This window comes from Drechmeria coniospora, chromosome 01 (assembly GCF_001625195.1).
Source record: "Drechmeria coniospora strain ARSEF 6962 chromosome 01, whole genome shotgun sequence".
In the NCBI taxonomy this organism is placed as follows: Eukaryota; Fungi; Ascomycota; class Sordariomycetes; order Hypocreales; family Ophiocordycipitaceae; genus Drechmeria; species Drechmeria coniospora.
This window is the reverse complement of record NC_054389.1, coordinates 10,584,488-10,610,421: the sequence shown is the minus strand read 5'-3', so window position 1 is coordinate 10,610,421 and position 25,934 is coordinate 10,584,488. Positions and strand designations below refer to the sequence as shown.

At 55.5% G+C, this 25,934-nt stretch overlaps 10 protein-coding genes and 1 non-coding gene across 11 annotated transcripts; 7 read left to right on the top strand and 4 right to left on the bottom strand.

Moving 5' to 3' along the window:
• Window positions 1–1,079: 1,079 nt before the first annotated feature.
• On the top strand, window positions 1,080–2,600 carry DCS_02820 (putative GCN4 translational repressor GCD14 protein; the record flags this gene model as incomplete). The annotated part of the gene is made up of 1 exon (XM_040800146.1): window positions 1,080–2,600. The coding sequence occupies one exon, from the start codon at window positions 1,080–1,082 to the stop codon at window positions 2,598–2,600; it is 1,521 nt and encodes a 506-aa protein (XP_040661029.1).
• Window positions 2,601–3,263: 663 nt separating this feature from the next.
• On the top strand, window positions 3,264–4,271 carry DCS_02819 (LSM domain-containing protein; the record flags this gene model as incomplete). The annotated part of the gene is made up of 5 exons (XM_040800145.1): window positions 3,264–3,311; window positions 3,404–3,464; window positions 3,517–3,740; window positions 3,780–3,811; window positions 4,043–4,271. The coding sequence occupies 5 exons, from the start codon at window positions 3,264–3,266 to the stop codon at window positions 4,269–4,271; spliced, it is 594 nt and encodes a 197-aa protein (XP_040661028.1).
• Window positions 4,272–4,448: 177 nt separating this feature from the next.
• On the bottom strand, window positions 4,449–6,275 carry DCS_02818 (uncharacterized protein; the record flags this gene model as incomplete). Its single annotated transcript, XM_040800144.1, has 1 exon — window positions 4,449–6,275. The coding sequence occupies one exon, from the start codon at window positions 6,273–6,275 to the stop codon at window positions 4,449–4,451; it is 1,827 nt and encodes a 608-aa protein (XP_040661027.1).
• A 782-nt stretch (window positions 6,276–7,057) lies between these two features.
• Window positions 7,058–8,155, top strand: DCS_02817 (alkaline phosphatase; the record flags this gene model as incomplete). Its single annotated transcript, XM_040800143.1, has 1 exon — window positions 7,058–8,155. One exon carries the CDS (start codon window positions 7,058–7,060, stop codon window positions 8,153–8,155), a length of 1,098 nt encoding a protein of 365 aa, XP_040661026.1.
• Window positions 8,156–8,586: 431 nt separating this feature from the next.
• On the bottom strand, window positions 8,587–9,765 carry DCS_02816 (uncharacterized protein; the record flags this gene model as incomplete). Its single annotated transcript, XM_040800142.1, has 1 exon — window positions 8,587–9,765. The coding sequence occupies one exon, from the start codon at window positions 9,763–9,765 to the stop codon at window positions 8,587–8,589; it is 1,179 nt and encodes a 392-aa protein (XP_040661025.1).
• A 1,007-nt stretch (window positions 9,766–10,772) lies between these two features.
• DCS_02815 (uncharacterized protein) lies at window positions 10,773–11,359 on the top strand (the record flags this gene model as incomplete). Its single annotated transcript, XM_040800141.1, has 2 exons — window positions 10,773–11,245; window positions 11,293–11,359. 2 exons carry the CDS (start codon window positions 10,773–10,775, stop codon window positions 11,357–11,359), a joined length of 540 nt encoding a protein of 179 aa, XP_040661024.1.
• A 195-nt stretch (window positions 11,360–11,554) lies between these two features.
• On the bottom strand, window positions 11,555–12,393 carry DCS_02814 (uncharacterized protein; the record flags this gene model as incomplete). Its single annotated transcript, XM_040800140.1, has 7 exons — window positions 11,555–11,748; window positions 11,802–11,867; window positions 11,938–11,982; window positions 12,045–12,103; window positions 12,160–12,203; window positions 12,265–12,295; window positions 12,371–12,393. The coding sequence occupies 7 exons, from the start codon at window positions 12,391–12,393 to the stop codon at window positions 11,555–11,557; spliced, it is 462 nt and encodes a 153-aa protein (XP_040661023.1).
• A 2,002-nt stretch (window positions 12,394–14,395) lies between these two features.
• On the top strand, window positions 14,396–17,186 carry DCS_02813 (uncharacterized protein; the record flags this gene model as incomplete). The annotated part of the gene is made up of 2 exons (XM_040800139.1): window positions 14,396–15,840; window positions 16,769–17,186. The coding sequence occupies 2 exons, from the start codon at window positions 14,396–14,398 to the stop codon at window positions 17,184–17,186; spliced, it is 1,863 nt and encodes a 620-aa protein (XP_040661022.1).
• A 4,482-nt stretch (window positions 17,187–21,668) lies between these two features.
• Window positions 21,669–24,193, top strand: DCS_02812 (cysteinyl-tRNA synthetase; the record flags this gene model as incomplete). The annotated part of the gene is made up of 3 exons (XM_040800138.1): window positions 21,669–21,899; window positions 21,966–23,111; window positions 23,168–24,193. 3 exons carry the CDS (start codon window positions 21,669–21,671, stop codon window positions 24,191–24,193), a joined length of 2,403 nt encoding a protein of 800 aa, XP_040661021.1.
• Window positions 24,194–24,539: 346 nt separating this feature from the next.
• On the bottom strand, window positions 24,540–24,631 carry DCS_t21. Its single transcript has one exon. It is a non-coding gene; the product is annotated as a tRNA-Glu (tRNA).
• Window positions 24,632–25,275: 644 nt separating this feature from the next.
• Window positions 25,276–25,874, top strand: DCS_02811 (uncharacterized protein; the record flags this gene model as incomplete). The annotated part of the gene is made up of 2 exons (XM_040800137.1): window positions 25,276–25,556; window positions 25,610–25,874. 2 exons carry the CDS (start codon window positions 25,276–25,278, stop codon window positions 25,872–25,874), a joined length of 546 nt encoding a protein of 181 aa, XP_040661020.1.
• Between the last annotated feature and the right edge of the window lie 60 nt (window positions 25,875–25,934).

Sequence of the window (25,934 nt, the reverse complement as noted above, 5' to 3'; positions counted from 1 at the left end):
CTACTAGTATACCTAGTACAGTCGAGCTTAGGCACCCTAGTGGTACTTACTGTACTGTAGTACGCCGTAATACTCCGTAAGTACAGCGCTACTTCATGCTCCGTATTGCTGAAGCACGGTGTAAGTACAGACACCTACGTGCACTCGCAGTAATGTGACCTGTGCTTGTTAGCTGCCCGGACCTATGCTTTATCTATAACTTTGGACCCTACGAGGTAAAAGTAGAGTGCTGTATTGCTCAGGTCAACTTGTCCATGATCCATGTCTGATTTATGCCAAAGATTTCATCTCCCCTCGGTTTGCCGGGGTGAAAACGTAACAATACAGGTTCCCAACAGAGTACGGTGTGATACTATTATACTTACTCCGTACTTGCACCTAGTACAACTTACAAGTAGGGAACCAGTATTACTAGCAATACAGCGTGTACTTGCATGCATATGAACTGCACCCATTAGTCGGCACCTGGTACCGCTGATGTACTTGATTTTTACTCGATACACATTCCCCTTTGCAATAGCCTTAGTTTACTGCAATACGTTTACGCCTGCTCTGCTGCCATAAAGAAAGATGGTCATATCGGTGACTCGGCAACTCGAATAGTCACAGCGGTGCTGGCTATCACAGCGGCGCAAGCAATCCCAGCAGTCCCAGCAGTCTCAGCAGTCCCAGCAGTGTCAAGAACGTTGTCGCCTGCGGGGAACTCGCCCAGCAGATATTAGGCGGTTCCGGCGCTCCATAGTGTCAATCCGCTGTCGGATTAGTACATTTTTTGGTGGCCCTTTAATAAGGCGCAGTGGCTGGAGAGCAGCAATCTCCTACTTGTTGTAAGTCCAAGTACTGTAAGTATAGTACTTAACTAAAGCACCTACTATGCTCCGAGGTGTAAGTACTTACTTACGGTAATAATTAATAATACTCAGCGACCGTACAATACTCCGTTGTGGGGGATCCACCAGCCTGACGACAGAGTACATGGAATTTTTCCCGAGCTTTCGAGCAATGGCTGGTGCTTTCTGTTCAACCGCACAAAGTATTTTACGTGACCAGTCGCTGGCATCAGCTGAAATACTGTCACCATGACCAGGTCGTCCCCTTTTTTGGAGAAATCTCTGTCGACGACGCCGGATACGCTCGCGATTGTCAGCTTGTCGCGCAACAACTTCCAACCGTTGAGACTCGAGCAGTCCACCTCGGCTGTCGATGGCTATGTTCACGGGGCGACGTTAAATACGAGGTTCGGTTCATTTCCGCATTCGACTCTGCTTGGAATTCCATGGGGCTCGCAGGTTCGCGCCTCCGTCGTCGACACGGGATCCAGAGCGCGCAAGAGGAGGCTTGAGGAGATCGAAAGCGACTCGAACACGCCGACGCCCGTTCCTAGTCAGGATGAAGGCGACGAGAAGGTGGCGCAGAGAGTCGTCGCCAAGGCAGTTGCGGCATCTAGCGGCTTCGTTTACATCCTTCGACCGACGCCCGAGCTGTGGACGAGCAGCTTGCCCCACAGGACGCAGGTCGTCTACACGCCCGATTACAGCTACATACTCCAGCGAATCCGTGCACGGCCAGGAACGAGAATCATAGAGGCTGGTGCCGGAAGCGGGAGCTTCACGCACGCGTCGACAAGAGCTGTCTACAACGGGTACCCCAACGGTGATGGGGAGAGAAAAGGCAAGGTGTTCAGTTTCGAGTTTCACGAGCCGCGGTTCCAGAAGTTGCGACAGGAGATCAAAGACCACTCGCTGGACGGCGTCGTTCAAATCACACATCGAGACGTATGCGAGGACGGATTCTTGATCGACGGCCAGTCTCCCGAAGCGACAGCTGTTTTTCTCGATCTACCTGCGCCGTGGGATGCGATACATCATCTATCCCGACGAAAGATTCGGAAAGGAGGCGCCGAGGATGACGCCGACCCGTCTTGGAAATCGCCGCTGGACCCGGCGCAAACGGTTCATATTTGCACCTTTTCCCCATGCATCGAGCAAGTCTCACGGACCGTGACGGAAATGCGCACCTTGGGCTGGACGGACATTGACATGGTCGAGATTGCCCACAGGAAGATCAATGTCATGCGGGACCGCGTAGGTGTAAGCTTCCCCATGGAAAGGGGCGTCTGTGCAACACCGTCCGATGTGAAGGAGGCCCTCAAGAAGCTCAAGAGCGACCTCAAGAAGACGCACGAATTCCATAGGGCACAACAGTCCGGCCCCAGCTCAGAGTCCTTGGATAACAAGATGGAAGTTGATGCAGATTCTGCCACGGACGGATCATCAAGGCCACCCCCTGACGGTGAAACGTCGAACGCAGATGAGGAGGACCAGGATCAGGAGCCGGTATTCATGCAAGGCCGTCTCACTCACCGCACCGAGCAAGATCTGAAGACGCACACATCCTATCTTGTCTTTGCCGTCTTGCCGAGGGAGTGGGATGCGGAAGCGGAGGAGGCAGCGATGGCAAAATGGCCGTGCGGCAACGAGACCAAGACGATCGGAAACCTGGACAAGCAAGTACGGAAGCAGCAGAAGAGGGAGCTGCTGGCGTCGAGGAAGAGGAAGAAGCGAGCGGATGATACCCAAGCGCCAGCAGAGAACCCGTGAGCAGTTCTATATTCGTTTCGAACACCCATTCACGCATCGATGTTTACCAAGGCAACCGGACCGACGTGGGGCATGGGGGACGTTGGCATGCCTCTCCTACAACCGGGCAGGTAAGCCCAGGCAATGGAGATATATCTACAGCAGAATACTATGGTCGATCTAACCCCCGAAGCTCGCCGAAGCTCGGCAGCTGGGATGGGGAATATCATACTTATACCCTTTTCTTGTCCATGTGTTCCGTACACCTATCAGTCTATCAGTGCATGTACCAAGCGGTCCCTGGAACTACAAGTACAAACACCTACTGTACTTTGTACATATAAGTATCCGTACTGTAGCTTGCACAATACATACTCCCCTGTAGGGAGTAACAAATAGTATTATAAGCACGTGTGCATACGGAGTACTCCGTAGTGTGCCTCGTCTTAAAAATAGGGACCGTGAGCGTCGACGGATAATTAGTTCACCCGCCAACTCGCCTCAGCCGTGCCAGGTGGGTCCTGTCTAACTCTGCCGTCCCACCTACCTGGCTTTCTCATTCGTCGCCTTGTCACTTTTCAGCCCACTCCTCGAGCCCACTCCAACTCTCCGGCTCGATCACGAAACAGCAAGAGGCAAACGAGGTACCTTGCACCCAAGCAACTGCAACTGGCAATCGCCACCATGACGTCCACTATCGGTATTCCAATCAAGCTGCTACATGAGGCTCAGGTTCGTCACTTCCGGTGCCACTCGCCGCTGTCAAGAGTGCGCAGCTCAGCGCTCCCAACCGACCAGCAGCTAACTCTAGTCCTTCCTTGCAGGGCCACATCATCACGGTCGAGCTCGACAATGGCAACTCGTACCGTGGCAAGCTCCTTGATGGTAAGCCATATCTTGCCCTATTCCGTATTCTGTCCCCTGGCTATTGGGTCAGCTTCTGACGGTCTCTCCTGTACAGCCGAGGACTCGATGAACGTCCAACTGAAAGACATCACGGTCACTTCGCGTGAGGGTCGTGTCTATCACGTCGATCAAGTGTACATACGCGGATCCCATGTCCGCTTCTTCATCATTCCAGACATGTTGCGCAACGCACCCATGTTCCGCGCACGCAACGTTCGTGGTCGCGGTGTTGGCCTTGCGCGTGGCCGCGCCACAGTCAGTCGTGCCCGGGCTAGCGGTCGGGGCGGTCGCTAGAATGGTCCTTTTGACTCTGGCTCGAACGAAAGGTACGGTTGAGAAGCAATTTCCCCCCAGGGGTGGGTTTGGCGTTTCGGAAAACTGCGTTGCGTGATTGCCTCGAAAAGATGGGAGAAGGTCTGCTTTTTTATTGGGCTGGAGAGGGAGGCGGCGGACAATATTTACCGACTGCTTTGATCTCTACATGTCAGGCTCAGACGCTCGTGATTCTTGCAACTCTCGTCTGTCCAGGCCGATGGCTGACATTGTGTGACTTCCAGACCCTTCGCCGCTCGTGGTGGTGGCGTAGGCAGCACAGTTGCTGCTTTCACCTCTGGCCGTGTCCACGCGGCCAACACATATGGCCGCGTCGGCCTCGCCCCTGGTTCTTCTGGCCAGGCCACACGAGGCTTTGCCAGGGGCGGCCCCTCTGATGCTTCTGCCGGTGCTGCTCCCGCTCACGCTGGCTTTGCTCCTCGCACCACAGCACGGGGCGATTCTGGCCGTTGAGGCATGCATTTTCAACTTGAAGTTAGCAGCTGGGAATGCTACATTTGGGAAAGGTAGACTATACCCATGGATAGGGTCGATTCAATCAATCAGTCAAGCAGGCGGCGCGTTGGTATTGGCGCCGTACTGCATTGGCTGCCGTGTTCTCCATTGCTACATATGCACATGTGGACTTGCCTACTTCATACGCGCCAAGGCGTCCTCGGCCTTCGCAATCAGGTCGCGCGTTTTTTTACGTCCTTCGGCCTCCTTCTCCGACTCTCCATTCGCCCTGCTCTTGTCCAGTACGGTCGCCACGCTGTCCTCGGCAGCCCTGACGGCTTTGCGACCTTCTTCGCGGACCTCGCCTTCCCAGAAGGTCCGGGCCATCTCCCACTTATTCTGCATGCGACGCAGGCTGAAGACGATGCCCAGAGCGGCGACGGCGCCCGCTTCGTAGAGCGAGGACGCAAAGGACGAGGCGTAGAGGAGCGCCGCTAGGGATGTCGCGATACCCGACGTGCCCAGTGACTGCATGACGAGTCGTTGCGCTAGTGCTTGCAGCGCCGGCACGGTCTCGTCTTGTAGGTATCGACGAGTAAATGCGATATGACCAGGCCATTTAGGCGGAACTGGCGATGAAGTCAACGCGAGGGCGGCGGTTTGCTCTCGCGAGCCGAGGCGTCTCCCTTCCGGGACGGAGACGTCGGTGACTGCCGAGGACGGAGGCTGGGGGTAGGGCGATTCGGCGGCGTCAAGCTCTGCGATTCGGCCGGTGAGATAGATGAGTTCGTGCTCTGCTGTGGGCATGAAACGCTGGCTCAGCATCTCGGTTGTGAGCATGGCGACATCGTCGACGCGCCAAAACAGTTTCCACCAGCCCAGCTTCCGCCAGCGGCGACCGGTAAAGGCTGACTCGAGCTCGTCTCGGAGCTCCGCATGCGCCTTCTGAGACCACTCGGCGAGGCTGTCGTTCAGGGCAGCGAGTGTGGGTGCAGTACCCCTGGCGGACGAACCTTCTGCCGGTTGCCGCCTTTCCTCCGCCCCAACCGACGATGCTGTGTTGTGGAGCAGTGAGACGATGAGTTGCCGCACCGCTGGCTTGGTCTCATGCTCAGCGGCCTGGGCGCCAGCTTTGAGCCAGGACTTGAGAGTGGGGAGGTTGCTCGCGAACCAGAGGCGCTCATATTCCATGCCATGCTGCGGACCCTGCCGGAAGAGCTGCACACCTTCTTCGGCAAGCGAGACGTCAATCAGGTCGAAGTCGGCACGGAGCTGCTGGTTCGTCACGCCCTCCATCTGCAGGGCAACCTTAATGTCGTCGGTTTCGGCGGTACCGGCGGTGGGAAGGGTCGAGGCATTGACGGCGCCCCTGAGCTCGGCTGCGATGAAGAGAGTTCGGTGGACCGGTGCCATCGTGGCGGTCCCTGCGTTCTGGTTGGCGGGTGCGAGGCTCTCGGTGAGCACAAATTCGAGATCGAGTCCGTTGAGTTCCGGGGACGACACATGCAGCTCGCGGAGGCGGGCGGCGTCGTCCTCGACGACAAAGGTGACGTGATCGTCGGTGGTGGGAAAGGTGCGCACGAGAAGCGGACTTTTCGGATCCAGCGTCTCCAGTTCCCTTTCCCAGTCCTCTTCGTCTCGTAGAGGATCCGCCAGCAAGGCGCGGAAGACTCTCCTAGCCGTCGGGATGGTGGCATCCAGTCCATGAACGGCGACGCGAACGAGCTCCTTGCCCGGCGGCTCGCGAAGCCCCCGCAGGGCCAATTGTAGCCGCGAGGGGTCGACGTGCTTTGAGGCCCGGCTTCCCAGTTCTAGAAGGATATGCTCGAGCTCGCGGCGCGGGTTCGGCGATGTCGCAGCTGTGGCAGCGACGGAGAGCCATCGTCTGTTGGTGAGGGGGCGTCGAGATCGTACTTTTGCTCTTGCCGATTGTGCAAAGTGCGTGCAGAAGGGACATGCCGAAGGTTGAAATCGTCTACTTGTGCCGAGGAGTAGACGGGGTTGCCCGTTGCGCAACAGCATGGCTGATGCGGATTTGGACCCCTGAAGGTATCGGCTATGGGGGAAAATGTTGAAGGTGGTCCATCTCCGTCCCGCAGCTCTGGAGCTTGTCACGGGATGGTCGAGGTGTGGACAGTCCTGACCGTAGGTGTACAAGTAAGTGTACTCCGTACTGTACTTGCTTGTATTGCTTCATAAGTACGGATAGACTTACAGTACGTACAATGCCTGTACGGAGTACAAGTGCCCACTAAGGCCCTGCGCGCCAGCGGTTTGCTAGCAGGCTGTGCTCCGTGCAGCAAGTGCCGAAGAGGTACTAGGTACCTACTTATCTAGTACCTAGTAGTAGCTAAGCATTACCTTAGTAGGTACCTACAGCACAGTACCGCACAGGGTAAAAAGTACAAGTACTGTACTGTAGCCTGTTGGGGGCAACCACCCGAAAGACCTTCTATTCCCTGTCGAATACCGGTGTAATTACTGCATCTGACCAACATGTCGACATGCAGTGTAGAGGCCACTGTAGAGTATTCCATTCAAGGTCTTCATACGAACAATATATTTCTCCAATTTGCTCGACTCTCTCACCTGGTGGAAATTAATGCCACCTGCATGCTCCGCGCCCTGAGCCTACCTGTCGTTGCTGGCCGCGGTTGGGGGAAGAAGGGCCTGCCATCGCTGTGAACTGTGCCAGCCTCGTTCACAACCTCGTCTCTCGCTCTCCTCCTCAACCACAACCTCAACGCCGCTTGAAACCTCCGTTTTTCACGACACCGCTTGCGCCTTCGGTGCGCTACCGTCAAATGCCGCCGCTGCCACGGCCTTCCCCTGTCCTCCCCCGCATCATCACCTACCACCAGACGCACCATGACGCGAATACCGGCAAGCTCGTCTCCCTCCTTCCCCTGCTCACCGAGCCGTCCATCTCGGTGACGCACGTCATCCTCGCGGCCATCCACCTCAACCTGGATCCGCGCGCCATCACTCTCAACGACCACCACCCCTCTGACGGCCGCTTCGACACCCTCTGGGCCGAGATCCGCATCCTCCAGGCTTCGGCCGTAAAGGTCATGGGCATGCTCGGGGGCGCCGCTCGTGGCAGCTTCGAGCGCCTCGACGGCTCCGACGTACAGTTTGAGCTGTACTACACCCCCCTGCGCGACATGATCCGCGATCACGCCCTCGACGGGCTCGACCTCGACGTCGAGGAGCCCATGAGTCTCGCGGGCATCATTCGGCTCATCGACCGATTGAGGTCCGATTTCGGACCTGACTTCGTCATCACCCTTGCCCCCGTCGCCATGGCCCTTCTCGACTCCGAAAGGAACCTGAGCGGTTTCGACTACGAGGCCCTCGAGGTCCTCCGCGGCCGGGAGATTTCTTGGTACAACACGCAGTTCTACTGCGGCTGGGGCGACCTCACCGACAGCTCCATGTACCACCAGATGCTGCAGAAGGGTTGGCCGCCGGAGAAGGTCGTCATAGGCCTCGTCACGAATCCTGCCAATGGGGCCGGCTTCGTGCCCTGGCTCATGCTCTCCGATGTCCTCTCCTCTTTGAAGCGGCACCACCAGCAATTTGCCGGTGTCATGGGTTGGGAGTACTTCAACAGCCTGCCGGGGGACGCAGAACGACCGTGGGAATGGGCCAGGGAGATGACCTTGCTGCTCAGAAGTCGCACAAACGGGGAATGTCTTGCGCCGTTCCCTCCGCTACCCGCTGGCAACCCAGTGCAACGCCCTCTTGAAGGGCCATCCACGCCCGTCCCTGCCGCTCCCGTAGACGCAGAGGCGACCAAGGTGCACGTCGCCGAGGCTGATCCGGACGAGGTCAACGGCGTGGCCTTGGTTGTGCCGTCGCAATTCGACTACTATTCCGATGGGCTCGATGACAGCGCGTAGCTTCCGTAGCGAATGAAAAGGAAGCATAGCCCCGGCAGCGAAGCCGGGGTGCTGTGCCCATTCCCGCGTACCCACGTCGACTGTGTGCGTGCTGTCAGGAATCGTCGGCCGGCTCCATCGTTGAGAACAGCACCCCATCCAACGTTCCAAGACAACAGAGCAATCGCCCAGGTGATAATGGCACGCAGGCATCATCAACGTCAGCAGGGACGTACTCGGTGTGCATGTCTCGTCACAGCCATGCGGCATCAAACGTACAATCCATTCGTGTCAAAGCTGTGTACAAAGTACATGTCTGACCTACAGCCGGCAGCGTAAACATAGTTCAACCTGCGTTCATATTTTCTAGCACGCCCAAAGGCTCCAACTCGTTCGCCATACATATGATGATGGTTCAGCAGCAAAAGCGACGCGGCAACCTCCCCCGCCAATCACAAACACACCATCCAGGGGTCGCACCGAGCTTCGATGGTGAAGTTATTGTAGACGGGATAGCTGCCTTGAACGGCGGCGATGATGGGGTCAAAGTACTGCCTGTTGAATCTGCCCGTCTCGCAGACGGAACACGTGCCAGCCAGGAAGCCATCGTAACGCGTCTTGTACGACAGGCGCCCGACGACGTTGTTGTTGGACGAGTCCTTTGCCTGAATCGTGAACGACTCCGGCATGACAACCCAGCTTTGGTGTTGCGTGCTCGTGCCATTCCCCGGTACGATGGGATTCTGGTTGAACCAGAGGCTGTTGACGCCGACGTCGCGGAGAGCCTTGATGAGAAGCAGCGTCATGTGCGTGTCCTCGTCAATCTGGACACCGAAGCAATCGAAGCTGATGCTGAAACCGTTGCCTTGAGCCGGTCCGCCGACGCATCCTCCCGTGTTCTTGTCCCAGACAAAGTGATTGATGAATGCCTGCCAAGTGTCCTGCCAGTTTATGAAGCGCGGGTTGACCGTCGTCGAAACCGACAGACTGCCGACTCGAGGCACCGGCGTGGGAGCAGCATGACCAGAAACCGTCGTCGGATACAGCGTCGCCGGCGGCTCCGAGAAGACTGAAGTGGACGGAGCGGCAGGGGATGTGGTCAGGGAGGTACGAGAACCCATGTCCTTGGGACGTGGAGGGGGCTTGTTGCTGCGGCTGCAGACGAAGGCGCTCCAGCAAACGGCGTCGTGGTTAACCGTCTTGTTGGTGGCTCCGCTCACGGGGCGGCCACGGTACGCCCAGCAGTGAAGCAACTGGCCACCTTCCTTGGGGCTAACGGCGTAGCCAGCCTTGAAGCCGTCGGGAGTGCCACCCTCAATGTAAGCAGTCCATACATGGCCGTTGGGCATGGTAGCCGTCACGCCAGTGGGCTCCCAGGGATACTTGCCGTCCTTGTACGGAACCTGGACAACCATGTCTGGAGCCTCGGGGTAGGTGTAGCCGGAACGAGGCCAGGTGATGTCTTGATACCAGTTCATCTGACGAGACGTGGACCAGTCTTCATGTTCCTTGTTGTCGCCGATGCCGCAATCGCACAGGACAAGGTCCTCCTTGGGGAATTTCTGCGCCATCGCCGCGGCTGTGAGGCCGACAGCAGCCAGGAGGCCAGCCTTGAGCTTGGACACCGTCATTCTAGCTTTGCGTTGAGAAGCTTGTCGTTCAGGCTTGCGTCGGAGTGGTTGGATAGGGTTGAGACAGAGGCGAGGAGTGAATGAATGTGTGAGGAGAGGGGAAAGGACAGCTCGGGTTCAAGAGATCAGGCGACGAAGGACGCTGAGAAGATATACCTCTGCTGTTACCCAGGAGGCCAGCAAGACAGTACTTGCTCGGGAAACACGGTCAGCGACGTTGAGGAAGGAGGGACGCCGTGAAGGAAGGTCCTCGCAACCACCAACAAGGGATGAACGGACGGTTCGGTGTAGCACCTGCGATTTTGCAGTCGCTCCTCTTGCCGAATTGACAATGAATCGCCTGATCTGGTGATCAAGGAAGGTGATGAGATGACGGCTTGTCTCGCCATTGTGACGTGACGCATTGGCGACCATCTTGAGAGGAAGGGCCCATGTGCCACCCACGCATTTGCCGTCCAAGGCAGGACCGCGGCAGTGACCACAGAGTACCGTCATGGATGAAATGTACTGTCGCTTCGTTTCCTAAGCTCGAGATACTGCTGGGGAGGACCTGACGGTATTTTGGCGCAAACTGAGCGAATCCAAGCCTGATTCCCATCACACCCACATCGGCAGTCACTTGACCTCGGCCAAGCCAGGCTTCCATCGATGGGATGGCTGCTTTGCCTCTCCCTTTGAGAATGTCGTCATCTCTGGCAGCAGGAGTACAGCTTGCCGCTGAAAATGGCCTCCACGCGTCACGTAATCCGGTTGAAGCCTCCATCGGCGACCAGATGCGAAACTTGGTGATACGCAAACCTTGAGAGTCATTTGTGTTCCGTTGACGGCAACGAGACATGTCGTTGGTGTACAAGTAATTACTGTACTGTGAAGTGACGGCAGCGGTCTGTATTGTACTGTATTACCTGCTCCAGCACATTGCCCAACCTGCTGCCCCACCTTGGCTTTTTCCCTGCCGTTGGCAACTCTCCAAATCCAAGCTTCTTGCCCAAAACATCGACAGTGCCATGCTTCGCCGCCAGCTCAATTTGACCGGGCTCCGCCGAGGGCGAGCTCCGCCGTCGGCCCGAACAGTAGCTGCGGGGGTGCGATGCCAGTCCTCGCAAGCTTCCCAGCATTCGCGCCTCGATCGCATCACCGCCAAGCTCCCCAAACGGCTGCAAAAGTACACCACTCGGCTGCGCAACGCACCCGTTTCTCACGTCGTCTCGTTTCTCATCTTACACGAACTCACGGCAATCGTGCCTCTCTTTGCTCTGTTCGCACTGTTTCACTACACTACTTACGTGCCCATCTCGTACATGACAGATCACTTCGGCGGTTACGTACAAAGCAGCATCGAAAAATTCGAAAGGTATTTTCGACGGAAGCGGTGGTTTGGCTTTGATCAGGAGGAGTCGCGCTCGAACCAGCCAGTCGATGGCGGACAGAGGTCGCACACGGACATGGTCATGGATAGGTGGAAGCGCGGCGAGGCCAAGTACGAGATACTCTTGGAAGTGGCGTTGGCATACGCCGTCACGAAAGCCTTGCTTCCCATCCGGATCATTGGAAGCGTTTCGGCAACGCCATGGTTTGCAGGCGTGCTGATTAGACTTAGGCGGGCGGTGACCCGAAAGCATTGAATATCCGGCACACGACGATGACAGTTATTCGTTCGATGTCACATCCCATCGTGCACCGCAGCCATCGTATTGCCCTCGTGACCAAACACTACCTGTAACGATCCCCTGCTGTGGGAGGGCAAGGGTGCGGGCCGGGCGGAAACCGCATGGGTAATTGTCTACTACTACTCCTCGAACACCCAGTTGTGCTGAACAGAATTCCACGCGGTGGTGCCGTTGGGGAACCACAACTTGATCTCTTTTTTGGCGTTCTCAACCGAGTCGGAACCGTGGCAGACGTTGCGGCCAACGTCGAGGGCGTAGTCACCACGGATGGTTCCGGGAGCAGAAGCCAGGGGGTTGGTGGCGCCGAGGAGAGCTGGGCCCTTAGCAAAAGTCAGGTAGCATAGTGAACGAGCAGAGTCTACTTACTGCGGCCAGTCTTCACAGCATCACGGCCCTCCCAGACCATGGCACAGATGGGTCCAGATGACATGTCTGGACAAGTGTCAGCTAACTGGTAGGATGAAAGGAGCTCAGCGTCGATGGGGGCGGGGGGGAAGCGTACACTTGACAAGACCAGGGAAGAAGGGTTTGCTCTTCAAGTCGGCATCTGGGACGAACGAGTCAGTAAACAGAACGATTCCGACCAGTCACACCAAACAACAAACTCACAGTGTGTCTCCAAATGGTCCTTGGAAGGCATGACGAGGTTGATGGCGACCAGCTTGAAGCTGAGGGGGTTGGCCGTTAGTTCAAGCCGTTGAATATATCCTCGATGAAACCTTACCCTCGGTTCTCGAAGCGGCTGATGATGGGAGCGATCAGACCACGCTGGAATCACTTCGTCAGTCCATCGTCTCCTCCATTGGAAGCCAGGTCGGGGCCAAGTCACCTGAACACCATCGGGCTTGATAGCGATGAAGCTATGGCAAGGTTAGCTGTCGAAAAATGGAGGGGTAAAAGGCGGGGTGGAGGGGTTCAGGAGGTCGTTCACTCACGTTTGCTCGGTAGTGGAACTCATGATGTGCGTTTTGGCGTTGTCTGAGGAGATTGGACGGATTGGGTTGGAGCTCGAAACTGGATTGGTATCCGGTGATGTGGACGAAGGAAAGGGAGAGGGTTGAAATCGCGGGGAGAAGAGAAAGTACCCTAGCAAAAGGCCAAGGAGGAGGGGGAAAATTCGAGGAGTTCCCGCAGCTCCGGTGTGCGGATTCCGGTGCCGCCGTTGGCCATTGGGATGCTCGAGGTGGGGTTCCGCCATGGTTAATTCCACCCGAAATTTGCCGCAAAAAAATTCACGTGCCGTACGGAGTGCGGCGTAGGTGTACTTAATTGTAACTGTGCAAGTATTACTGTAAGTAAGTAGGTCCTGTACAGTAAGTACTTGCACTTGAAAGAACACCATGCGTGAAGCTATCTATCTTTACCTACCTACTTAGGCGTACTGCGCACATGCACGAGTACGGAGCATTCCTACATGTACAGCTGTGCCGTCAAATCATATGCCGTCACACGTGCAGCAGATGGGCAGCACGGTTTTTCCAGCTAGCCTTCACTTTGCTGGTCCAGTGTGATGTGCGAAAGGGCGAGGTGCGCACTGGAATGGTTGAAACTGAAACGACCAAGATAGAAATACTTGTAACAAGGGCCGGTGGTGTTGGAATGGCAAGGCAAGGAAAACGCAGCATCCACAGACATCCAAGGACTGCCACACCTAGGTTTTGACGAACAGTTGCGATGCGGTGAGAGACTGAAACACATCAAGGGAAGGCAGCGATGATTGTCCACGCACGTCACGTGATCATGCGCACGTGACAGTAAGTAGTCTCTGAGCGTCTAAGTACTTACTTACTTATAAGTAAATACGGAGTACTTGTAATGCAAGTACAAGTACTTAACGCTCCGCATTATTATGGAGTACGGAGTACAGTTTACAATATAGGGCGACGTGGAGTATTAATAGAGCCGCCGGGTTATGTTAATACAAGAACAAATACGGAGTACGGAGTAAGTACTTGTACACCCACAGTACTTGCAAGTAATACATGCAAGCACAGCTACAATTGCGTACAGACTACGCCGTATGATCACTTGTAGGTATGAAGCAAGTATTTGTACGGAGTACAGTACTTGCAATGGTCAGGACGTGGATCTGGCCGATGCCATAGAATTGCCCCATCTTAATTTAGTGCATTCTCCTAATTGGTTTCTTGCTCGGAAATGGAGCGTAACAGGTAATATTATCAATAACACGGTAGAATGATGATCCATACAACCTGCCATCTGCCTGCTCTACCGAGTCCATGTAGTTAGTTGTAATTACATGCAACGCCAAACCTTCAGTCAGCACTAGGAACACTCCTAGTGCAATATCGAAAACTGGGATGGAGCAGAAGAGAACTTTAAAAAATATATACACATTTGTTCATTTCCTGGACGTCATCTGACTGGCGATCCGGAGTTGTGCTTGCTCCAATCTCATCGCTCAGCGATGGCGCGGTATTACCCACGTGCTTGATGATCACACGGCCCGGTGGAGAATCGCCTGCTCAAATAATACATGTGTCTGCGCTAATATGTGCTTCTCCAAACTATTATAGTTCCACCAGATCCGTCTATTCCCTGACTCTAATGACTGGTGATGGAGTCGCGACTAAAGATGTCGTGTTTCCTTCGTCAACCCTCGCAATGGCCTAACGCCAACAAGGGAACTAGCTCAGTAGCCGGCAATGGAGGAACTATTTTTGCTTTCTTAATGAATCATCAATCATTTATTCCAGGCTTGAGCAAAACCAGTGGTCTCGGGTTTCTTTGGCTGTCGTCTTATATAAATACCAGCGAGGAAGGTATGTACATACTCATCGTTGCCGTCAAAGAATCACCACTGCAGTGGGAGGAGCAAGTCGCCGACTCGGACACTCAGACGCAACACAGAAAACACGCTTCAGAGTATGTCGACACATGCAAAGGCAATTTCGCAGCGCGAGGAGAACACTCATAATGTAGCAGATACACCTCCGAACATGTCCACGCATCGTGACGCTACGAGCCCGAAGCGGTGCGGCGAGCAGCCGCCGCCTTATTCTAGCCATGACGGTACCACGTCGGTCATCAGATCAGGCTTCGTGCTCGAGTCGCACAGCAGAGTCGAATACGGCGGTAAAATGCACCCGCTGATAGCGGCTGCGTACCACAATCGCACTAAGAGTCCGCTCTGTCGCCTCCCGGACGGCGCTCTGCTCCGACTCCTCCAGCTCGTCGACCGAGTGACTCTCGAATGTCTTCGTCGCTGCAGCCGCGTCTTTCTTCGCCTTTCTCCGGGCGCCTATAGCCACGTCAAGGACATCGGGTTGTCCAAAGGCTGGAAACGACCCCAACCTGAGGAGCGAGAAGGCTTGCTAGCCTTGCTATCCCGAGATGAATACTGCAGCGATTGCCTGTTGGCCCGCAACGCAAATGACTGGCAAGAGAGGGTCCGGAGAACGACTCAAATCTACCTCCACTGCTCCGGCTGTCAAGCAGATCACCCTGCCTGTCTCTTCTCGGCCTCGCAGCGCCGAAACCCACCCGCCGTCCGGATCTGCATTGGGCATGAAGGATTTGTACAACTGTGCGAGCATAGGTCGGTACCATGGTCGTACGTGGCAGCCTGGGCGAGGCACTCGACGTCCACGCTCAAAGTCATCGGGCGATGCCTTTGCAGCAGTCATGTGCAAGCCTGTAGGAAGCATCGTCGCTTTTTTGGGCTCGGCCCCCCTCGCACTCGCCTGCCTTTCTACCCGGCCATCATTTTAGGACGGGGTGAGGAGGAAACAAAGGAGGGGAAGACGGTGTACTTGGATTTGTCATTGATCTGGTTGACCGAAGTTCGGATTCCGATGACACCACAGGGGGTCTTCCGGCCGGAAGATTTCTTCCAACACATCCGAAGGCTACGCAAGCAAGGGGCACAGTATATCTGCCCCCAGCTCAGTCCCGGACAGATGCCCGGGTCCCGGTTGTTTGACCCAACCCGCTGCGATTGTCTTGAATACGAAGGTCGGGAGCAAACCGGCTGGCCTCGTCCTCCCACCAAATGGCGGGAGCGGTCAGGCTGTCGTGCCAATCCGGCACTCGGCCTTCGGCTAAGAAGCCAGGCAGAGGATGAGCCGAAACATTTCCGACGCAGCTTGATATACAAATCACTTCAGCACTGCTACGTCACCGTGACGCAGGACTCGCCAGACAAGGACGGTCGTATTCTAGGTCCCGTGGCCAGGACCGATGTCGGACTCTGCAACGACAGCACAAACTGCGTTCAAATCCGGCACATTAACACGATTAAAATAGAATACACTGATGGCACGCTTGGGCCTATGAACCATGGATGGTACCACAGTCTTGATCCTCGATCTTATGGTCTTACGGCCGACGGGGACGGTTATGCCGTCTACTGGTGCAAGTCCAACAGCTGCAGAAACTACCACCGGTATACAAAATCTCGGCTAAGCCCATTCATCAAGCAAGGTCACTACACACGCAGCTGTCCACTTTGAGGGGGGCCTTTGGTGCAAGGATAAACAAGGCTGGAGCCTCGCCCTAGACGAGCAGCGCGGCGGTTGTGAGCGTCCGATTGGAGGCACGGGAGCAGTCGGGTTTCTCAGTCGCCATGGGGCTGTGTGCAAGAGCCGGAATGAATGGATGGAGGAAATTTGGCCGATTCGACCGTCCGGCATGGAAATTTCTGACTAGCTCCCTACTTGACGGAGGTTTACTGGATCAACAACGGTTTGGATATCAGCAACAGCTGTGCATCATGGCCATGGCAGCACGTTGTGCCGAGCGTGCAGAGTCAGAACTTGGTCGTGGAGGCGAGACGACAACAAAACAAAGAGCAGAAACAGCCAAGCATTGCAAGGAAGACGGAGTCATGTTCCTGTGATGATCTACGCAATCACTTCGGCATGATGATTCCACTCCTCTCGCAATCCGGTTATACGCCCTAGTTTTGACGTATTCTATGTGAATTCAATGTTTGAATCATGTATGTGTGAAATTGAGATTAGGGCTGGGTGCCTTGTATCCAAGTGACCAACACTTTCTTCGCCTGGAGCCAAGGTTTCACTTACCTTGTTCTTTCCTGAAACGATATTTCCGTGCACTTGCCGCGAAATTTTCTCAAGTCTCCGGGGCTTGAATTTTCATCCACGTGCCTCTACGTCAAGGAGCACTCGGTCCTTCCTTGTTTAGTTCAAAGAAGGCGTTCCTGTTCCAAATAGTCAGGAGCGTCAACATTAGGCGAGGAAGTCGCAGGTCGCCGCGTAGATATAAAAACCCGAAGCCTTCCCCAACGCGCGGTTTTCATTTTGAAAGGTCGAGCCACTAACACACACACACACACACTAACTTTGTTCAAGGACGACGACTACGACGACGACGACGACGACGACGACGACGACGATGCCGACGGTGTGGGAGGTGCTTGGCGGCATTGCCGCCATCTTTGGCGTAGTGGGTTTTATCGCCCACTGGGGGTGCCGTTTTTGGTTCCGCCACTTCCGCCGCATCCACGCTCGGCCCGGCACTGGCCACGCCTCCGGCGACGGCATCGACCTTGAGGCCGCCGTCCTGGCCTCTGGACCCCCTGCCCCATCCATACCCCCTCCCGTCGCCATCCCTCCGTTGAACCTCTTCCCCCCTCCCGCTGCCCCCTCCGCTGCCCCCGCCGTCACTGCCCCCGCCGTCGCCGCCGTCACTGCCCTCTCTGAGGTGCAGCCGGACGTCCTCCGAGGCCGTCAACCTTCGGGACGAAAAGAGAGCGAGGTAGAAGTTTAGTTTTGTTTCCTAATTCATCTCGCCCTGCGGGCGCTCGTTTTCGGTGGCTGGTATTTGCTTTCCATGGTGCTGCGTAATGTGTGTGATGTAGAATTTCCGACACAAACAGCCCATCAGCCACCGTTCAAAACAGCGTCTTTAGGCCCGTGAGGTTCCGGAATTGATGTACACTAAACAGAAATCCTAAGAGGCACGAATGAATTATCCGAAGCCCACTACTGCAATGATCTTAAATGGTCACAGTGGATGGGAAACCAGCCTGTCTATTGGACGGTAGGGTCGAGGCTTCTGCGATGGCAAAGCAGAAGTTGTTACACCTACAGCACGCGTCGCGAGATTTCATCAAGGGCCTTGGCGAATAGCATCTCGAGGGCCCTTGGCGGTATCGGGGAGCACCTCAACCAAACCAACCACTCTATTAAACCTCCAACTTTATGTTGAACCTCCAACTTGATTCCTCAAACCAACCATTCCATTGGTGAAACCTTTAGGATCAATTCACCCGGTTTTCCTCTTGCGCACCCCTCAAACCACCTGAGAACGATGCTATTGCTGAAAGGTTGATAGACACCACCACTTGCCGCCCAACCGGAAGGGCCAGAACAAATGCCACTGGCGGTGACCATTCCCAGCATATCCAAACTGGTTGACCTGGTTTCCCAGATGGAGATCTTGTCAGCTTCACAAGTTAGTTTGAATGCAAACCTGGCAGCGTGCTAGATATACAGTTGGTGAACATACCTGGTCGTTTGGAATTGAGGAAGCTCTCTTTGCCGTTTTGGTAAAAGAAGATTGAAGGTAAAATGGCATACCACAATTGTAAAGATTGGAAAAAGGTTTTTTCAAAGATAGAAGAATTGCACACAAACACACACAGGGACACACACTAGCATTGTAGGAGTAGGACTGACCGGATAAAGTTTTTATGTTTTGGCTGGCCGTAATCGTTTTTCTTGGACTACCCAGATAAATGGGGACGTCAAGATAGATTTCGGAGACAGACAGCAAGTGTTGAAGACGGACAGTAGATCTTGACGACAGACAGTGGATCTTGAAGTCGGACGACGGATCTTAGAGACAGACGGCGGATCTTAGCGACGGACGGCGGATCTTAGAGATGGACGGTGGATCTTAGAGACGGACGGTGGATCTTAAAGACGGACGACGGATCTTAGAGACGGACGGCGGATCTTAGAGACGGACGGTGGATCTTGAAAACGGACAGTAGATCTTGATGATAGACAGTGGATCTTGACGTCGGACGGCGGATCCTGGAGACGGACAGCGGATCTTGGAGACGGATGGTGAGGGGATGCTTGATATGACGGGGAAATGAAAAATTCCAATGCAGGCGCCATATAGCGATATGCGCAGTATAGACCGGCAGTGACGGCCCGGCAATAGCGGCAGCGCAACAAAGTTGTTCGCCAGAAGGGCCGTCCCTGAAGCCTGTCGGTTTCGTACCGCCATTTCTTAATATGCCGAGAGTGGGGTCGGGATCGGACCAGCGGTTCCTATTCGGATGGCGGGCGGCAGCAGCATGATATGGGGCGGCAACGGCTCGGCGGGCAAGAGGGGTATGGACAAGACGGTGAGTGGGATGGTAGGGCCACTGGCAGCAGCATCAGAGGCGGTGGTGGCAGCGGTTCAAATCCTGTCACCAGTGGGTGAGAAAGCCAACGCCTCCCTAGAGTGAGCCAAATGGCCCTCTCGACCCCAAGAATATCAAGGGTCGGCCGAATGAGCCGTTGTCGTTGTCGTCGTTAGCAGCGCCGCGTTGCCAGAATGACGGTATGAACGGTGCGAGCTGAATTGAATAGTATCAGTCCCGGAGGTATGACCAACAAAGGTAAACGAAACTCGGGATTGGATTTGATCATTTGGGACTTCTCAACCGAGGAGAACTTCCGGCTTGCCCACCTTTGGTCCCCTGTGTCGGCACTGCCCCCCGGTAGCTTTGAGCAGCGAAAGGGAGGTGCTCTGGCTGGCGAGGGCCGCACGCGGTTTCCTCAGGGGAACTGAGAAATTAGGAGACGTTGCAGCCCCAAAAACGCCAAGATCTTTGAATGAAGCTCGAAATTGGCCATGATAGAAGCAAGTGCGTACGCTCCTGGCCGTCTCAGACTTCAGGCAAAGAGGTGAATATTCTGAATCACCATGCTGTACATCGTGGGCAACGCATATCGTGGTCTGTCAAGGCTGCGTCACGGGCTTGACTGGCAGCCTCAACCGCAATAGCGGCATGTTGTGAAGCCATTCATTTTGGCAATTGTTGGATGTTGGCACATCTGGCGGGTTGGACAGAGGGGAGGCGAGAGTGTGTGGTAGGTATTGCGGCAGATTGAGCAGCTAAGTGAGAACCGTCAGCGACAAGGTAAACAGATCGGCAAAGAGCAAGAGGGTGGAGGTATACCTGCTGCAGACAGCATTGGGAGTACCTCGATGTTGCCACATCTGTTCAACACTGTCACGCAGACGTCGGCGAGTAAATGGAACAGCGCAGAGCGCGAAAGACTCAAAAATTATGCAAAAACGACGACGGATCGTGGAGCAGTCGGTCGGTAGAATGGACAGTAGACGGCCCGTGGCCAGCTGTGGTGGCTTGGGCGTTGCTGGCAAGCTTCGTTGATGAATGGTCGAAATGAGGAGTGCGTAAACAAGTAGACGTAAAGATAACTCCTGCATCGGTAAAGTCCAGTGTCCTCCGCAACAATAAGTAGAAATGAAACTATTATTGTTCGCATCAGGAACAGAGTGGGAGCAAGGTTGCAAGACTGAAGACTCGGGGAACCACAGATTCTTCAAGAGCTGGGATGGTCCCTCGCTTTCAAATCTGTGCCCAGTTTGGAAGCGACGTGGTTGAGAGCTGGTGATTTCCAAGGCAGGAAGGCAGGGGAAAACATGGTAAAATAGGCAAGGCGGTCCTGCAGCGTTCTTCACGTATTCCCGCCTCTTCACGGCAAGTGCCAACTGGATGTTCGGCTTGTCCCTGAGGCGTAGTTAGGTATATTTGCATCACGAATCCCCCCTCGCCCACCCTCCTGCCCGCCCTCCAACCCCCTTGATCAAGAATATCCTGCCATATGGCAGGCACGTACGACTGGCCGTTCCTTGGCGTCGCCATATTTTCACACGTAGCAGGAGCAAGTAGGCACTGTGCTTCCTTCTTGGTCGGCAACACCAGAGCTGCTTCCCTGCTTTGGAGAAGGCTTCTCGTTACTAGCTCTGGGCAGCAATGTTCAAGCAGTATGTACATCATGCATGTACTATGATGACGCTTAATTACGTAGCTGTGAACGTAACGCGCCTGCCCTTATCAGCACCAATTTGTCGGTCAGGCATTCTGGATCAAGACGGCAAGAAGACTGCCATAGATTCGAATATCCTACGTATTTCTTGACAGCGACATTGTAGGGATAGCTGCATGGCATTCACGGTAAAAGCAACAGCACTGGCGTCACCCGAATTGCGTCTACGTCCACCACGGTGGGCAGTGCAGAACACATGGGCTTGCAGATCGTGGCCAGACTGGTTTGGGAAATGAGGGGGGAGAGTCGCTGGGCGGCGGTGTGATGCTATGCCGAGTGTCAGCAGGAGAGGACCAAGAGCGCCAGGAAAAAGAAGAGATGTGCGCCGTCCTCCGAGGTGCTAGTCGGATGACTCAGAAATGATTCCGGCGATGATATTGTCGATGGCTAGTTGGCATCTGTCTTGATGTCTTCGTCTTGAACACGCAGACCGCTTCGGGCTCCAACCCTTCTGGGTTCAAAAGAGAGACCAAGGCTGCCAACAAGCAGATGACGGCAGTTCAGCTGCCTGGGTTTTCCAACCCTCTGTGTGCCTCGTCACTCTCATCCTTTGCTATGTTATCGATATGATAGATGTACGCTGTGGTGCAGGCAGGAGCGATGAACTCGCGTCAGAATAAGCGGTATCGGCACTCCACTTTGTCAAGCCACAGATGATCCATTTTTTGGTGGCCATTTAATAGGTCACGGTGGCTGGATAACGGCCACTGTGTGTACTTCCGAGTAGGTATACTCCGTATTACTAGGTAGTAATAATACCAGTAGGCAATTGCTGGCAGCAAGCAGACAGACTTGCGGGGTGGGGCCCGGTGTTCAGGTGTCAGTATTACTCCGTGCAAGATAGGAGCCCCTCAACGAGAGCAACTTCCAGTTGACTCCTGATTCTTGACCCCCGACTGTTTGGCTTGCCTCTACGCAGGTGACTCAACTCTGTTGTGCCCAATCGGCGACACCGCACCCTCGCCGAACGTTGACTCAACCGCAGCCCTTAAATTGGTCTGCTGGTGATGCTCTCGTTTTTTGTTGCCCTTCACTCCCCACAATCCCTCCTCGGCAGCTCCTCTGAATGAACTTGCTGCGTCGTCTGTCTCGATCCAGGTTCTCGATTTCCGTCACCACCAACGCCCGTGCCGCCAGTTCTTACAGAAAATACCCCTCCCTCGCCGTCGTCGCCATGGAGTCGTTGAAAATTCACAACTCCCTCAAGCCGGGCGCTCCCGTCCCTTTCGTCCCCATCGAGCCCGGCAAGGTCTCGTGGTACGTCTGCGGGCCGACCGTCTACGACAAGAGTCACCTGGGCCACGCACGCAACTATGTCTCGACCGATATTATTCGGCGCATTTTAATGCATTATTTTGGCTTCAGCGTCAAGTTCGTCATGAACATGACCGATGTCGACGACAAGGTAGCCATCGCGGCCCCGTCCCGTCGCGTCACAGCATTTTCTCGGCGCTAACAAGGATTGGTTCAGATCATCATCAAGGCGAGACGGCAACGGCTACTCGAGCTCGAGAAGAACAAGACATATTCCAACGATGATCTGAGAAAATTGGCTCTGGCTGCCTTCAAGGCATATGCCGCGAGCAGTCTGCCGCTGCTGTCGGGGGATGGGGCCGATCTGGACGAGACCAACTACGCTGCGCGACGAGACGCTGCCTATGGCAAGGTTCTGTCCGGGCATGCCCTCTGCGGCGAGGGCAAACCTGGCGATGCAGAGGCCAAGGTCAAGATGCACATCGGCAACATGGATGCCGCAGCCAACGGTCTGCAGGAGGGTGCCATATTCCCCGGCGCCGACGAGATTCTTCTACCCTACCTCGACTCCCTATACAAGGAGACGATCGACACCCGAGACCAGACCATCTTCACGGATCTCACCAAGAGCATGGAGGCACTCTTCACCGAGGACATGGATAACCTCAACGTGATGCGCCCCGACGTGATCACGAGAGTGACCGAGTACGTCCCTCAGATTGTTCGGTTCGTCGAGCGAGTCGTGGAGAAGGGCTTCGCGTACGAGGCTGAGGGCTCCGTCTACTTTGACATTACGGCGTTCGAAAAGGCCGGAAACACGTACGCTCGGCTGCGGCCGGACAGCAAGAACGACAAGTCCCTCCAGGAGGAGGGCGAAGGCTCGCTCTCCAAGAACTTGGGTGGCAAGCGTGGCGCCGGCGACTTTGCGCTGTGGAAAAAGTCCAAGGCCGGCGAGCCATTTTGGTCCAGTCCGTGGGGCGAGGGACGACCTGGATGGCACATCGAGTGCTCCGTCATGGCCTCGGACATTTTGGGCTCGCGGATGGACATTCACTCGGGCGGCATCGACCTCGCCTTCCCCCACCACGACAACGAGCTGGCGCAGAGCGAGGCCTACTTCTGCGAGCACGGCAAGGGCGAGCACACCTGGGTCAACTACTTTCTGCACATGGGTCACCTGTCCATTTCGGGCTCCAAAATGTCCAAGTCCCTCAAGAACTTTCAGACGATCCAAGACGCCCTCTCGGCCAACTACACGGCCAGAAGCATGCGAATCGTCTTCTTGATGGGCAAGTGGAACGACGGAGTTGAGATCTCCCCCGACATGCGAGCGCAGTCGGACAACTGGGAGAGCACGATTAGCGTAGGTTCCCTGCCGCCAAGCGCGACAACTGCTGGTGGCTAACCCGTCTCCTGCAGAACTTTTTCACCAATACGAAATCATGGCTTGCCGAGGCGGAGGCCGTCACCGACGGCGTCAAGTCTTTGTCCATCGGCGAAGGCAAGTTGGCCACCGGCCTCCTCGCCGATCTTGAGCAAGCGAAGAAGGAGGTGGAGGGGGCGCTGCTCAACTCTTTCGACACACCGAGGGCCATGCTCGTCATCCTGAAGCTCGTAAACTCGACCAACGCATACCTCAAGGATAATAAAGACACGGACCTCGCTGAAGTGGAAGCCATCGCCAGGTGGATCACCAAGATGGTTGGCATATTTGGACTGGACGCCAACGCCAACGCCCCTTACGACGGTCTAGGATGGGCGTCAGCCATTTCGGCCAACGTAGACCCGAAGACGGCGATCGGTCCGTACGCGGCCGTGTTTGACCGTGTCAAGGCCGACGTGACGAAACTGTCGCTGCCCGGTGACGCCATCCCCACCCTCCTCGGCCGGGACCCTGCCAAGGAGTTTGCGTCGGTCGCCTCCAGCGGCTCGCGCGACATGGAAAAGCTCGCGCTGCCTTACCTACGCGCCGTGTCCCAGATTCGCGACGAGCTTCGCCGGGTCGTTGGTGCGCAATCGCCACAGGTCAAAAAGGAGATTCTGGTCATCACCGACCGGATCCGCGACCACGATCTCACCAATCTCGGCGTGTACCTCGACGACCGGCCGGACAACCAGCCGTCCCTGATCAAGTTCATCCCCGCGGCAGAGCTCATCGCGGCCCGCGAGGAGAAGGCGGCGCGGGAGGCGGAGAAGGCAAGGAAGAAGGAAGAGATGAGACTGGCTCGGGAGAAGGTCGAGCAGGAGGCCAAGGAAAAGGCCAAGATCCCGCCAGAAGAGCTGTTCAAGAAGGACGAGCGCTACGGTGCCTGGGACGAGCAGGGTCTGCCAACGAAGATGAAGGACGGAAGCGAGGTGCCGAAGAGCCAGATGAAGTCGTTGAAGAAGTTGTGGGACAAGCAAAAAAAGGTGCACGACGACCTCAAGGCCAAGGGAGGGTTGTAGCGGGGACGGATAATCACTGGCGTCTTGATTCATGTAGAAGCTACATACAAAGGGAATGAATGCATTGCGTGAATGGGTATTAATCTAAGTACACCGTATGCGATCATGAGCCAAACAGAAAACCATAAAACATCATAGCAATAAAACAAAGAAGCTGGCCAGAAGCAGGAATGCCTCACACCAGCGACAATGATGGGAGGAAATTTGTTGAAGTGAAAGAACATGCATGGCAAGACGTCATCAGTTTGACAGTTAGTTAGTCAGTCGAGTTCATTGATTGGTTGATTTCATGGATGATTGATGTCGTCTACGGAGTACTTACTGAGGGCAAAAAGAAAAAAATGATCTCCGATGCGGGGAATCGAACCCCGATCCTTGCGGTGCTTACAGGTGATAAACCTTGAAAGCGCAATATCATAGCCACTAGACCACACCGGATGTGGACAGCCAACCATGTCTCGGATGAACCGTTACTGGCTTGGTTGGAATCCTGAGCAATTAGTTTAGGTTATCAAGATACCATGGTACTTGAGCCCTCCCCGCTTCACCACAAAGCGCTCTTGTGCACTTCAAACGCACGTAGGAGGGGCGCCAAACTTCATCAAGTGATCGAATGGTCATTATTAGTAGTATCCCTGACATGCAAGTGGACGAAGATGACGTGCAATGTATGCATGGATACATCGTAGGCGCGGGTTGATGGTTGGGCTGCCAGGTGCCTTCAGCGTAAGTATATGTTAAATATACACTACAGTAGGGATAAGTGATGCACATATTAGTACTTAATATTAGTGTGCAGGGTAACAGTAATACAGTGACAAGTCCAGGTAACCAGCTGGCAACAGGTCCCCCACATCACCCAACAACGTGGTTGGGCCACTCCCATTTACCAGCTGCGCAACCCCCGCCATCCGCCATCGGCCCGTCACCTCCAACTACCGCCCACTACTCGGCATCATCGTCGTCGGCATCGTCGTCGGCATCGTCGTCGGGCCTTCTTCCCCTGCCTCGCAAACCACACGCAAACGAAGCCAACCTTTCGTTAGCCCATCCGCCCCTGCCTCTCTGGCTGCCTGCCTGCCATGGCGCAGTCGACGGCGCACAGACGCCTCCTCCAGGAATACCGCGGCCTGACCAACAACCCCCCGGAAGGCATCACGGCCGGCCCCGTCTCCGAGGACGACCTGCTGCACTGGGAGTGCCTCATCCAAGGCCCTGAGGGTACTCCCTTCGAGGGCGGCGTCTTCCCCGCGGAGCTCCGCTTCCCAAAGGACTACCCTCTCGCGCCGCCGTCGATGAAGTTTCTCGCCGATGTGTGGCACCCAAACGGTAAACCGTCCTTGCCTCGCTCCCTCTCCCCCTCGTATGCTTCTCGCCGTCGAGCGTGCAAATCCATTTCCGCACGCTGACGCCCAGGCCTCTTCTAGTCTACCCCAGCGGTCTCGTCTGCATCTCCATCCTCCACCCTCCTGGCGATGACCCCAACCACTACGAGCACGCGTCCGAACGCTGGTCGCCGATCCAGTCCGTTGAGAAGATACTCATCTCCGTCATGAGCATGCTCGCCGAGCCGAACGACGAGAGCCCCGCCAACGTCGAGGCTGCCAAGATGTGGCGCGAGCGGAGAGCCGAGTATGAAAGCAGAGTCCGCGACGGCGTTCGACGCCTGCTCGGATTGTAGGGAGCCGGCGCCACTGTGTCGTGACGTGACCGGGCGATGCGTGCGCGGGCGTGTGAAATG